This window comes from Octodon degus, unplaced genomic scaffold (assembly GCF_000260255.1).
Source record: "Octodon degus isolate 3935 unplaced genomic scaffold, OctDeg1.0 scaffold00067, whole genome shotgun sequence".
Classification (NCBI taxonomy): domain Eukaryota; kingdom Metazoa; phylum Chordata; class Mammalia; order Rodentia; family Octodontidae; genus Octodon; species Octodon degus.
The window spans coordinates 11,530,126-11,544,449 of NW_004524643.1; the positions used below are offsets into that span (position 1 = coordinate 11,530,126).

A 14,324-nucleotide genomic window follows, 5' to 3' on the forward strand; every position below is an offset into this window, starting at 1 on the left:
GCTTATTCCACTGAGCCATCTCTCCAGCCCCTCTTCTAGGTTCTTATCACTTCCCATATCACTATATAGGAATGCATACATAGTCTATTCTTTTCCTACTAAACCACAAACTTTTTAATGGAAAGGAATGGGAAGAAACCAATTTCTCAAGTTATCTGGTTGTTACCATTGCTTGACCTAACTACTGCAGAAGAAAATGAAGAAGATATGCTGTACCTCATTTTCTCCTTAGCATCTTCGAAGCTTTCAGATACAAAATAGACATCTTGAAATGTTGTGATAAGACATTCTTGTTTGCAGGTAACCTTGGGATCGAAGGGCTTTACTTTGGCATGTCCAGAAAGTGCATGCTAGATGACAAAGAGTTGGAGAGTCAGAGAGTAGCATCTATTCTCATAGATCACGTAAGTGCCAGAGTTGTACACTGCTGCGTTATTATCCAATGACCCCAATTTACAACCTCAAACTTCTTTCTTAAAGCGCTATTTAATCTATGCTCTACTCCAACAAAGCAAATAGCTTGATATTTCTCAAAAAGACCACAAGATCATCTCCGTGGCTTTATTCCAACACTTTTCTCCACGTCAGAGGCATCCACGGAAATTTACTTATTCTTGTACTGTGGCGCCTACTTTCTACCCAAGAGTACAATTATTCCTGTACTTTACTTATGCTCACCACTAGGTGGCAGGCTCCACGACAGCAAAGCAGTACCATGGACAGTGTTTCGCAGCCCTTACTCAACAAACAAGTTCATTTATTCATTGGGTAGATAACAAATCTCAAATAATTCCCTAGCAAGTATAGAAGTTATTACTAGTGCACCCAAAATGATGGAACTTTGAAGTAGCAGCAAGGCTTTGCAAGCAAAACCTTCAAAACCATTTTTATTTGAAAGACTGTGTGTATTCAGAAAACTTGGGAAATGTCTGTCCTTTTTTTAAAGGAGGAAAAGTTTATTTTGGCTCACAGTTATTGCACAATATCAGCTTGCTCCAAGGTACAAATGGAAAGGCAGGGATGGCCAAATAGCTCCGCGGATTAAAGTGCCTGCAAGCAAGCTCAGGGGCCAGGGGTTTGATCCCTGAGGCCTGCCATGCAAGCCCCACCCCTGGGGCACGCTGAGATGGCAATTGAGACTGGGCATGGTGGCGCACACCTGTAATCCCAGATTTTGGGAGGCTGTCAACAGGTGGATCACTACAAGTCCGATCTAGTAGTGAGACCCTGATGAACACCCTATAGACTCTTCCCTAAAATTAAAAAAAAAAAAAAAGGAAAGGAAAGGCACAGGCACAGGCACAGGGTGGGGAAAAACATGCCCAGACCACAGCTTCCAAGAAGCAGAGAGGAGAGAGGAGCCAGGGACCAGGGTACCCTTCTAGGCCACACCCTCAGGAACCCACCTGTAATGAGGCCCCAAGAAAAATGTCTTCCTTTAAGTAATGTTTCTAAATGAATTAAGATACATTATGTCCATGCACCAACTCCCCATGAATAGTATAATCATTATGCACTGTAATCATGTACTAATAAAAAAATTAAAACCAAAAATGTTTATTGTCACCCCAAGTATTCTGCATAGGAGTCTCTTGTTCAAATACAAGAACTATTTCAGGTCATAACAGTCACTTAGGTGAGTAAGTTATGTGCAAAACTGTACAAATCTTACCTTGAGTTCACTGATAGAAGAAAGCAAGCCAGCACCGAAGACTCTCAGCTGCCCATCTTGTTTACACAAGCCAAACTCCACGGTGAAAAAGTAGCACTGTAAAAAGACATCAGTATTATTCCACATTCCGTATGACTCAGTATAAAAAAAATTTCAAGTCTTAGTCACGAACCCAAAGCACCTCCACAATAAAGCTCAAGAGCCCCAACCTACATAACAAACCTTTCCACAGTTTGGCCTCCTTCTAACTAGCACTTCTCAAACGTCTTCTGAAGATTCTTAGACACAATTAAAAATTACCAAAGACTACAAGGATCATTTTTTTTGATATGTAAGATATAGCTAGCTAGATCGACCATATTTAAAATTAAAACTGAAATTTTTAAATATTAACTGCTAATATGCTACATACATTTTATGGTAAAATAAAAAACATTCTTATAAAAACATTTTTTATTTTACAAAAGTAGTGTTTTACATCATTAAAATCTCTTTGGTATTTTAAATTCTTTGACAAAGTATAATCACATATAAATATTAGGTACACAATGTGGGATGGTTAAATCAAGCTGATTAACAACATTATTACAAGACTTTTAAATGTCTGTCCAGAAGACAGATGGATTGTCATATCTGCTTCTATATTTAACCTGTTGCAATATGTTGTTTTGGCTAAAGTATATGAAGAAAACTTGACTTCACACAGTTATGGAGTTAGAAAAGGACAGAGCATTTTAATAGCCTTTTCTAGGGTTGGGGAGATAACTCACTAGAATAAGCACTTGCCTGGCAAGCACAAGGCCCTGAGTTCAATCCCCGGTACTGCAAAAAAATTTAAAAAATAATAATAATAATCTTTTCACATAAAGGTGGACATTCTTCTTTGAAATCTACCAAAGTCCAACACATGGCAGTTTCATCGAGTTCAGGGACAGTGTGGAATCACAACTCTGTCAAGGAGCTCCATCTCCTAGATTAAAACCCATTTCCATTTGACTGGATCTTTTACCTATCCATGATTGTAATCTCAAGGGCTCTTTGAAAAATCTCAGAAGCCCCGAGGGCCCCAAAAATCACGATTTAAGAAGCACTGTCCCAACCGGCCAACCTGCTGGCCACTGCATCCCCTCCCCTTCCACACTCTGTTTCAATTTCTTGCCATTCCCGGGTCCCCCAAGCACCGCCTTGCTCTTCCTGCATACTCTTGTCCTCAGGTGTTCTTCCTTCCTTTCTTGGAGCATGAGAATTCTACAGTACCCCTTTCCATCCACCAGGACAGAGGTCCCTTTTCTATCAAAACTTCCCCCAAAATTCTCTGCACTCCCAAACTTCTCTATAGTCTTTCTCCCATTTGAACGTGGCTGAATCCTCACGTAGTATAAGTTTCTTAAAGACAGGAACCAAGACTTATTCATCTTTCTGTTTCCAGAACAATCTTCTGGACCTAGTTCTCAGAATATTTTTAGCATAATTTTATGAAGCTTATCATTTTCATTGGAAAACAAAAGGTGTACAAACTAAGAGCATTAAACTTTCTCCACTTTTTTAAAGCTCCTAACTCTTTCTGAGTACCCTTTCAATCACACATCTTATTTTAATTAAGTTAAATATAAGACAACTTTTCTCTATTTTATCTTTGATATGAAATTTTAATTTTTTAATCTTTTATTTGCTTATTTGGGACAAGGTCTTGTGACAAAGCTTGGACTGATAGTGATTCTCCTGTCACAGCTTCCTCAGCACTGGGATTACAGGCATGTGCTACTACTCCTGGTATTGGGGCCAGCACGGCACACCCAGCGTTCCGGGGCTGGCATGGCATGTGGTACCAGGGAATGAACCCAGGTCCTTGCACCTGCCAGGCATGTGCTTAGACCACTGAGCCATCTCCCCAGCCTTATATGAAATTTTAAACTACATAAATATTCATACTTTGTACCCAGGCGAGAATTGCAGCACTATATAGTTTCCCAGATTTATACCGTTGCCAGCTTTTGAACAGCCTCCTCTGAAGCTCCAAGCGATGCCAGACCAATTTCCTGGGAGAACTGAGCGAAACTAGGTTCAGCCAAGAGTGGGACATGACCTAGGAGTTCGTGGCAGGTATCTCTGAAATAAAGGAATAAGTTTGACACACTGTGATGCTTACCAAGTGCATAATCATCCAAGCAAATCAAAGTGCAGCCTTACTCTTACTCTACTTGATCAGGCAGTAATGAATCCCAAAGACAGGAACCAAAAAAGAATTTATTGATGTTCAAAATCTTGACCACTTACAGACATACACTTGCATATCAGATACCCAAAGGCACACCCATGTCCCAACCCCCACCTAAATCCAGTCCCTGTTCAAATGTCACCTTCTCAGCAAGGCCCTTTCTGACCACCCTTCACATAACTGTAATGCCCACATATACCTCCAGCCCTTTCCCTGCTTGATTTTTCTCCATGGCACTCCTCTCTATCTGACTATATATATATATATATATATATATATATATATATACAATTTACTCATTTACTATTCATATTCTCCATTGAAGTATGAGCTCTATGAGCACGTGGCACTGCACGGGCTGTTGATTAATAATACAAAGATTGCCTTATTGATGGAACATACACTATGAGCCAGGCACTATTCTAAATGGTTCATAGGTGCTAATTCATTTCACCCTTAAAAAGAAAACATGAAGCAGATAACATCATTATAAATAACCCATTGATGAATGAATGTCTGACTTGTAACTTACGGCTCCGGGGTATAGAGGGGATCTGAACTGTGTCTCACATACTGAGTGCAGTGAAAAACTCGAAAGGCTAAACCTGATAGGAAATCTCTTGGTGATAGATAGCCAGCCACAGGACGGATGGAAAACCCTGTGCGCTCTGGAAGGCAGAGAAAAGGAGAAACCAGAAAATCTTCATTACCTGTGCAGGCTTTAATAGAGGACATAGGAACTACAATTTATCATATGTGTTAAGGGCAAACAGATATTATTAAGCATTTATTGTGGCCAGGTAGTGAGTTAGACCTTGTACAAATCACATCGCCTTCTATGTATACTACATGAGCAAAAGATTTCTCCTTATTGTGACAGCTAAGCGACAACAGTGTGCTTGGAGACATATAGTAAATAATAAAGTTATACTGAGAGCCTAGTCTCCTTATCTTACATCTTGCTGTCTTTTTACACTCACTTTCTTTTTACAAGCATTCAGCAAAAAGACCTATTATTTTAGATCAGAACCATTTTTTAGCCAGTGCCATTTATAGCTAGTACTGTCTTTAGCAGTTTCTTTGTTCTGTCTACAATGGATCGCTTTCTGCCATTCCCCAACTGGCAAGACTGTACGCACTGTGAAACAAACGCATCAGCCACTGGATGTCAGAGGCTTGCAGGACCTCAGTAAGCCCCAGTCTTGTCCTCCACGTCAAACTCTCACAGCCCTGGTAGTCTATGCAGTTCCACCCTGGTGCCTTATCATGGATGGTTTCATTCTAAGCAGCAAAGCATTTTCCAAGAGCTTCCCACAAGGATAGAAATGCTCTGCTCTGTGCCAGCCAGGAAGGCAGCCACTAGCCATGTGTAGCTAGCGAACACTTAACCTGGGACAAGTGTGACTGAGGAACTGACGTTTTAACTTAAATTCATTTTGATTATTTAGAATGCAAACAACAACATGTGCCTGATGGTTCGCATATTTGGCAGTGTAAGTATTATATATTCTATCTGATGTTTTCTTTGAGTTGTCTTTTAGTATCTTTGACACTTGCCCTTGAAACACTCAACACACACATTCTGAAGCCAGCCCAGTTTCCAGATAACAGCTTTAATTTTGTATCTTAGCCTCCAAATCTCTTGCAAATTTGATTTTACAAAAACTCCTGTAGCACAGAGTTGCCAAACTTTGTAAGTCCACTAAAATCATGTATGCTGTGCTGTTTTAAAAGCCTAGTTTTTGTAGCAATCACTTATAAGACTTCTTCCCCTGTAGAAAAAAAAATGCCTTGTCTTATTCAATCATTTTTAGTTTTGTGTATAGTTTTTAAATAATTAAAGTTAATATGTTGGATGAACACATAGATTTTTGTTAATAATGTACATTAAAAAACTCAAAAAGTAACTTCAACCATAATGAAGAGGAACTAAAAGGAAAGGCAGGCAGGCAGGAAGAAGGAAAGAAAGAATGAAAGAATTCTTTCAATCAAAAACTTAAGTTCTTTTTTACACTAAGACCTCCTGCGATCACTGCTCCTTTTATTTTTTATACTAGCTAGAGAAAATGAAGAGCATGAACTATTAGAAGCATAATTTTCACAATAAATTTGTTGAATAAATGTCCCCTTTATGACACTATTGGCACATCTTTCTTATGAAAACCATAGAATCCTAATGCAGAAAGGACCCTTCGAGAGCCTCCAGGCCACCCTTTCCTAAGATGCCCGGATTCCCTGTACCATGACTTTGACAAGCAGGGGTGGCATTTTGCAGGGCACCTCTACAGATGGGCAGCTGACTAGCTCAGGACCCTCTCATTTTTTTTTTTTTTTGAGACAAGTTCACACTATGCAATTCAGGCTGGACTGAGCTCACTTCATAACCCAGGCTGGTCTCAAACTCACAAAAAATCCTCCTGCATCAGCCTCTGGAATGCTGGGATTACAGGCATGTGCCAGCCACCATGCCCACATATTTCCAAGGGGCACATTTAACTATATACTCTCCATTCTGTGGCAGTGCAGTTTCCATCCAATGGTCCCTGACTTTTAGGGCCACATACTATTGTCTGTTACATTAAATGGCTTTCAAATATTCACGTATTTAAGAAAATGTCTCCTAAATCACCACCTTAAACACATTTCGAATTTTAAATATTTATTTATGTGTGTGTGTGTGTGTGTGTGTGTGTGTGTGGCCAGCTCAGCCCACCAGGGGGCGGGGCTGGCAGGCATGTGGTGCTGGGGGATTGAACCGCGGTCCCTGTGCTTTGGCTAAGCTTGTTCTAAGTAGGTGCTTTAGACCACTGAGCCATCTCACCAGCCCACACATTTCAAATTTTACTATTGATAAGTTTTCAAAATTCCCTCACAATTCTCCTCATTTTTCCCTCCTCTTGCTCCAGGTTAGGATTAGCTCTCTTCACATACAGTGCCAAATCCCGACCACAACACTCCAAGACACACTGCAGGAAAACACTCAATGCCTACGTAGCTAAATTGTGCTCCTCTGCTAAACATGCTGGTGTGATCAAAACACAGCTTATCATTCCTCTTACAAAAATCAATTAGCTTGATACCTTTTAAAAAGTTTGAAACATCTTCCAGTTGTGGAATATTATCTTCCCGATAACCACAATATTTAGAAAGCAAAGGTAAGTTTTTGAGGTACTCTCTGCAGGCATGAGTTGGATAGAGTTTATTGAGCTCTCGGAAAACAGTTCCCCAGGTATTAATCTCTTCTTCAGTGAATTCAACCTTGGGGATGGGGTCTCCGCTAAGGGGAAAAAGGGAGGAATTATTCTGAGTTAGCAGTGAGGACCCAGGAGCACTGATTTTCTACTTACAAAATAAACACAAAATAGCCACCCTTTGCTCTATTGATTTAGTTAACAATCTCAAAGTTAGTTTATCATACATAATATACTTACTGTTTATAGTTCATAGCCAATTCTGCAAAATACTTTCGTCTTTGACGGTACACATTGTCTTTGAAGCCCTGATAATCAAACATAAGTTTTTAAATATTCACACTAAAAATACATGAAAGATGGTATTTAGGAAACATTTCATTGTTTTTAACTGGACATAGTATATTACAGGAATCATAATTATTACTACAAGCAAGGATTGTTTAGTGGTTATTTATTTATTTACTGTCTTTTTGAGACAGGGTCTTGCTATGCAGTTCAAGCTGGCCTTGAGTTCACTTTGTAGCCCAGGCTGATCTCGAACTTGCAAAGATCCTCCTGCCTCAGCCTCACAGGTACTGGAATCACATATGTGTGCCACCACACCTAGCCCTGATCTTTTTTATTTTGAATTCAATTCACATAACAGCTTTGCACTCCATTGACTACAAAAATAAATATATAGTGATATAATTGTGATACATAATGTAGTCACATATATTATAGTGACTACAAAGATAGTTTGCAGAATCGTGAAAGCACCACCCTAGTTAAATAGCCTTTTCCAAGGATGAGTACTGTACTTTTTCCTTTAGTCATTCAATCACATCTTCAGTTATACACCTGTGGTAGCAATTAATAATAATATTATTAGGGCCGGGGTTGTAGTTCAGTGGAAGAGCCCTTGCCTAGCATATTTGAACCCTCAGGTTTGATCTCCATCCCCACAAAATATAACAACTCTAAAAAAGTAATTAATAAATTTAAAATAATGACAACTAAATCTAGTGTTAATTTTGGCACAAACTGTAGAACCACAAAGAGACAGTAATACAAAACCAGACAAAATAGTTGTTAGAATTTATATTTATGAAAAATATCTTTTATAAGTAGATAAAATAAGGAATCAAAAGTTCAAGTCTACAAACAAGTAGCCAGAAGTGCAAAATAGCAGGAAAGAGGAGGAATCCTGAAAGGAGAGAATGGGACTCATCTCTACACGTTATGGGTCCCCACTATGCAGCTGGCCCTGGGCTAAAATCCTGGAGAAATAAAAATGAACAAAGCTCTTTGGAGCTTCAAGAAATTTCCATGAACCTATTACTCTATAAGAACGTAAACACGTTATCAGATTTCACGGGTATGCACACAATACCATGAAAACTCAAAAGATAGCCTCACAATCCAGAGTGTAAAACAGGACAGTGTGGCTTCCCCAGGCAACTCCTGAGCTAAGCCTCAGAAGGGGAGTGCAGATCATAGGACAAAAGAGGACAAAAATGACAACATCAACAACAGCACTGAGATGAAAAAGAACACACTGTGCCTAAGAAGATACAAGGACCTCAAAGTTCATGGAGCTTGGAGGGTAGGTGGGGTAGGTTGAAGGCTGGTCCGGGGTCTGCCGGGTATAGGTCCATTATGGGCCTTGGATTTTAACCTTGGGAATGAAATTATATTAGTGGATATTTTTTAAGTAACAACTTTACTGAACTATAGTCCACATGCCGTAAAACGACTGCTTCCAAAAGACTTAAAATATCATGTTACAGTGACATATGTATTCCCTTGTTATAGCAGCCAATCCACAATAGCCAATCCACAATCCATAAATCTTGGAGGTGGTCTATATAACTATCAATAGAAATGGATAAAGAAAATGTGGCATCTACCCACAATGGAGCGTACTACTCTGCCATATAGAAGGAAGTTGGAGTCATTCATATGAAAGCAGATGGACCTTGGAACCACAATGTTAAGTGAAGTAAACCAGACACACAAGCTTAAATATCTCTTACCTGAGAAGCCCAGGGTGAAAATATAGAGCAAAATAAAAGCTGAATAACAAGAAGCAAGGAGATAGATCTTTCTCAGAGGGGAAGGGGAACAAGAGATTTAAAAGAAGCAGAGAGATAAGAGAATATAAAAGGAATTGGAATATATATGTTATATACATGTACTCATTCTACACAAGGATGTAAACTGCATGTACTGCAAACTTGGGGATCAGGAGATGGGCAGAAGTGAGGGGGGGAAGGGAAAGGGAACGCAAAAAGGAATTAGGAAATGGGATGTGCCTGTACCACTTCCCACAAGGAATGTAAACATTACATACTGCGCATATTTCCTAATAAACTAAAAAAAAAATAAAACATCAAAAATATGATTTAATTTTTCCCTTATTTTAAAGATAATAAAAAACCAATAAAATGATACAGAATTTCAAAACAAGATGATAGGAAATTAACAGAGGTAATTATATCTCATATTGTTATCTTCAAAGTAATTGCTGAGAGTATCAGATATAGGCATGTAAGACTGGTCAAATGATATAAACACTGTTCCCTTTAATGAATAACAATTTTAGTTTTTTTCTTAAAAAACGCGCTGGAATTCATTACATTAAGAAATTAAGGGGCCAGGGAGATGGCTCAGTGGAATAAGCGCTTCCCTGGCAAGCGCAAGGACCTGAGTTCAATCCCTGGTTCTGAAAAAAAAAAAGAAGAAGAAGAAATTAAAAACCATCTCTGCTTTCTAATTTCAGAAAACTTTGATTAATCTAAAAAGAACTATGATGCTTATCAGCTTCACAGCCCCATTTTTCTCCAACCACAATCCCCAGAACACAGTAATCTGTTTTCTGTTTCTAAGAATTTGCTTATTCTGGGACTCCAGAAAGAAGTGATGCAAAATGAATCAAATAACATGAAGCTTTCTGTGACCAGCTTTTCTTGAGGTTCATCCACGTCATAGCATGTACTAGAATTCCGTGGCCTTTTATGGCCAAAACTGTTCAATGGTAGGGACAGCCAACACTTCTTCCATTTATTGGTTGATGGACATTTGGGTTCTTTCTACTTTTTTGCTATTAAGACTAATACTAATGTGAACATTAGTATGCAGATTTCTGAGCATATGTTTTCAGTTCTATTCAGTATATTCCTAGGAACCATTGGTGATTTTTTAGGAGAGATGACAGTGGTCATCTTGAGATTCTAGATCATTCCAGTGATGATGAGGATGGGTTTGGAAGTAGAAAGGCTGAAGTCAGGGAAACCAGTTAAGGAATGTGGAAGTGTAGATACATAAGGAAGAAATTTGCGAAATAGGAAGTAAAAAGTCACCAGAATTTGGTAGATCAGTAAAACTGATATACTAACCTCTTTGTAAACATGCTCCAGATTTTCTTTCCCTTGAATCTCTGCTCATATTGTCTCCTCCTTCATTGTCCTAACTTTCTGTCACTTACCTGATGACATCTTTGAATGCCCAGTTCAACAGTCCAGTTGAAATTTTGCCTTTCTCTGATCTCTTTAACTAGGAGTGTTTGATCTTTCATGCATACTTTAAGCAATGTATTAATGTTACTTCACACATGTTTTAACTTTTAACTCCATACATTGATGTATGCACACTCCAGCTTTTCAACTAGATGAGTAAGTTCCTTAAGGGAAAGTAGGCATTTCATTGCAAAACTTATTCCATAAGATTAAAAAACAATGGACAAATCATCTGGGGGGCTGTCTAGAGCAGCATACGGTCACATTCAGAGAGGAAATGAATGGGAGAAGCTAGGTTAAAGCCCTGCTCTGTGGAACTGCATCATTGCACTCTTCTCTCCTCCCCACCAGGAACCTAGAGCTTCCATAAGCAAGCCTAACACTCTGGATTTACTAATGCTCTAGGTTGACCAGTTCTCCACATCTTTTTGTACTATTCAATTTCCCAAAGAAGCAACTTCCTAATTCATCAATCGGCTAATAAATCAATTATGCTGGGCAACATGGGTAGTGTTTCTTTCTCTTTATTCTTCTTTCCAGTAACTCATGCCACTTTAATAAGAAATAACTTCAGATACTAAAACTCTGTATAACTTTTGGAATAATAGCAATGCTGGGTATAGAGGGGGAACATGTTTTGGAGCCAATGATATTACATGGTTTAAAGGCAGTTAATCTCAATTCCACCAACGTGGAAGCCTAACATTTCTAAACTCTGGATTAAAACAAGATGCCATTTAGTCTAGAAAGCATGCTTTCTTTTAAAAATTTGCCTTTAATGTTTAGATTGCTTGAAATGATTCTCACAAAACCATTTATTAAAGCAAAAAAATTTTAAATGGGTTTACTTTGAGACTGGGCATGGTGGCGTGCATCTGTAATCCCAGCTCTTGGGAGGCTGTAAACAGGTGGGTCACTACGAGTCTAATCTAGTAATGAGACTCTGAACACCCTGTAGACCCTTCCTAAAATACCAAAGAAAAGAAAAGAAAAATACTTACAGGATGATCCGCATCAAGTTCAGATCCATACATCAGAACTCTGGTAGCACAAAAGTCCAGATCAGAGATCTTCTTTGGAAACCAAGGGACAGTTTCCATACCTGTCAAACACAAAAATCAACTAAACATTGAAAAGATGATATTAAATAAGGCAATAACAAGGAAGAAATTACTATTTCTTGATAATTTTTATAATAATTATTATTTAAAATTTTTCTGAGACAGGATCTCGCTATGCTGGCCTTGTGCTCACTTTTATAGCCCCCAGGCTGGTCTCAAACTCACAGTGATCCTCTTGTCTCAATCTACCAAGTGCTGGGACTAAAGGCATGTGCTACCATGCCCAGTTCCTGTAATAATTATTATTGCAATAATTAATAATTATTTCAGGATAATTATTGTATTAATATTTGGAAAAGATTTTTAATTTGTATATTGAAGAAACATTTATACAAGTTAAGAAATCCACTTTATTTCTAATAGGTAAATTGCATTGAAAATTTCTTAGCTTTAAAAACATTTTTGAAAGCTGAGGAGATAGCTCAGCAGCATAAGTGCTTGCCTGGCAAACATAAGGTTCAGAATTCAGTCCCCAATGCTACAAAAAAGAAAAAACAAAACAAAACAATTTTGAGTATTCAGATTGATTTCCCAAGTGTTGGAAAAATGCTTTATGTGCAGTACAGACAAAAAGTATTTTTCAATGTTTTATGCCACATATTTAGCTATCCTACAAAAGCAAAATAAAGATATGCAACTTTACAGACCAAGGTGAAGGTTTAATAAGAACTCCAGATATCTATTTTTGTTGATTAAAAAAATCTTAGAAATTCATTACTGCCTTTGCCACTTCCATCACACCATTCCTCAGGTGGACATGAAGCTCTGGGATTCTGCATATGCTCTTCTACCTGGAATGTCTGGCCTGCTCCCACTCCCCTGGCCCCACTTTTCTGTCCTCCTGAGAATACCTTCCTCAACCTTGAAGTCACCAATCTAATAAAACCTCACTGTGCAAAGGAATTATCTCTTCTGGGTTTTTTTCTGAGTTTTTGTGACACTATGTTTGTAACTCTAGATATTTTTACTATGCTTTATTATATCTGTCTTTCTCAAATGACTGAGAATGACATAGGGTAGGCACTGTAGTGTGTGTGTGTGTGTGTGTGTGTGTGTGTGTGTGTGTTTAGTTCTTAGTTGAAATATCTGACACATGTGTTGGCATTCTCTAAATGTCAACCAAACCAGCTAGCCATCAACAAAGCTCTGAATGTGACAGATGAGATAACCAAACTCCAGGGAGGTAAGGTCATTTACCCAACAGAACTCATACCCACTTTCAGTGGAAAAAAGACTAGAACGCCACACTTGCTGCAATGCATTGCTCTCCTTTATCCACGAATGATATTCAAGAGATTTAACAACAAATACAACAAGGGAGCTAGCTAATCACTCGAAACAGACACCGGCAAAGCCCATGACTCCTGCTCTGCCAGCTGGAGCCCTTTTAGCTCTTTGCTAACGGTGGGCATGAAGGTTCTAGGTGAGAATCTGAACAACAGAGGCTTCAGGCATGATGAGGAAGACTCAGGGAACGAGCTCCCTGACAGCCTAAGGGAAGTATATCAATATCTTAATAACTATACAACTGTACAAATATACAGTAGGTGAATATGAGCCCTGGTGATATTCCAAATATTGTGCTACAATCGGAAGAGATTACTGTTCATTGGATACCATATATAAAATGTGGCTGAATTATCTATTTGTTCTTCTGTTTCAAGTAAACCACAGGGATTGCTGTCACTAATGGAGATCTTCAACTCCATCTTGGCTGAGTATCTGAAACCTTAAGAAGGCTTTGCTGCTTTCACTTGCTCTTGTGCTTGTCAGGCAGGCACTTATGCCATGGAGCTATATCCGTGGCCCCTTTCACTTGCTCTTGGTGGGAATGTTGTGCATTATGTGTTTCACCTCACCTTTGTCAGACATTACCAACATTTTCAATAAATTTACATACATATTCCACAGATGCTAAGAGCTAAGAGTGTTACTGTGTTCAGAGAGTGTGACTTGAAGGTCTGTGGAATCAAGCAATGTTTGATTATGAATCATCATTCATAATCCAGAGGCAATTAATTAATAGCCATTTGATTCTTCATTATACTCAAGGTTTCTTTGTCCCTTTTCTCACCCTTAATTGAATGGGGCTTTATCATTTTTCTTTAGCATTTTGAGAAATTATACTTGTGTTTTCTCCACTACCATAAGAACTCTGAAAAGACAGTGTTTTATTTTTATCTTCATGTCTTCAAGATGGAAGTAAGAGCGGACATACATAGGCATCCGATCTTGTAAGTAGCACTTTCACTTTTAAACTTACCGTCTTCCTTCACAGTAACATTAGCTGGTGGGTTCACAGAGAGAACGTTAGTATGAGACTTCAGCAGGTGAAAAATGTCATTCAATTGTTCTCTGTTGATATCACAATCAACAAAAATCTCAAATTCTGAATTTCTTCTCTTGGATTTTCGGGACTCAATATGTAACAGGTTCACATGCTTCTCCTGTGAACCAAAAAGCAGCAATGTCATGTGACTGCCTCAGATACACACCATTGCTGAGAAAAATATTTCATTAGCATCAACATCCGACTTTAAGGGGCTGGGGAGATGGCTCAGTAGAATAAGCGCTTCCCTGGCAAGCACAAGGGCCTGAGTTCAATCCCCGGTTCCACCAAAA

General features: G+C 38.6%; 1 protein-coding gene across 1 annotated transcript in view; it reads right to left on the minus strand.

The window, feature by feature from the left end:
- The window catches only part of Tph1 (tryptophan hydroxylase 1), a 24,299-nt gene that overhangs the window by 2,634 nt on the left and 7,341 nt on the right, over positions 1 to 14,324 (minus strand). The window contains exons 2-9 of the mRNA XM_004634920.1: positions 13,966 to 14,149; positions 11,583 to 11,683; positions 7,322 to 7,389; positions 6,971 to 7,167; positions 4,423 to 4,558; positions 3,655 to 3,781; positions 1,673 to 1,768; positions 217 to 350 (exon numbers count right to left, since the gene is read on the minus strand). Coding sequence (XP_004634977.1) covers positions 217 to 350; positions 1,673 to 1,768; positions 3,655 to 3,781; positions 4,423 to 4,558; positions 6,971 to 7,167; positions 7,322 to 7,389; positions 11,583 to 11,683; positions 13,966 to 14,149 — 1,043 coding nt within the window. The remainder of the gene's footprint in view (positions 1 to 216; positions 351 to 1,672; positions 1,769 to 3,654; positions 3,782 to 4,422; positions 4,559 to 6,970; positions 7,168 to 7,321; positions 7,390 to 11,582; positions 11,684 to 13,965; positions 14,150 to 14,324) is intronic.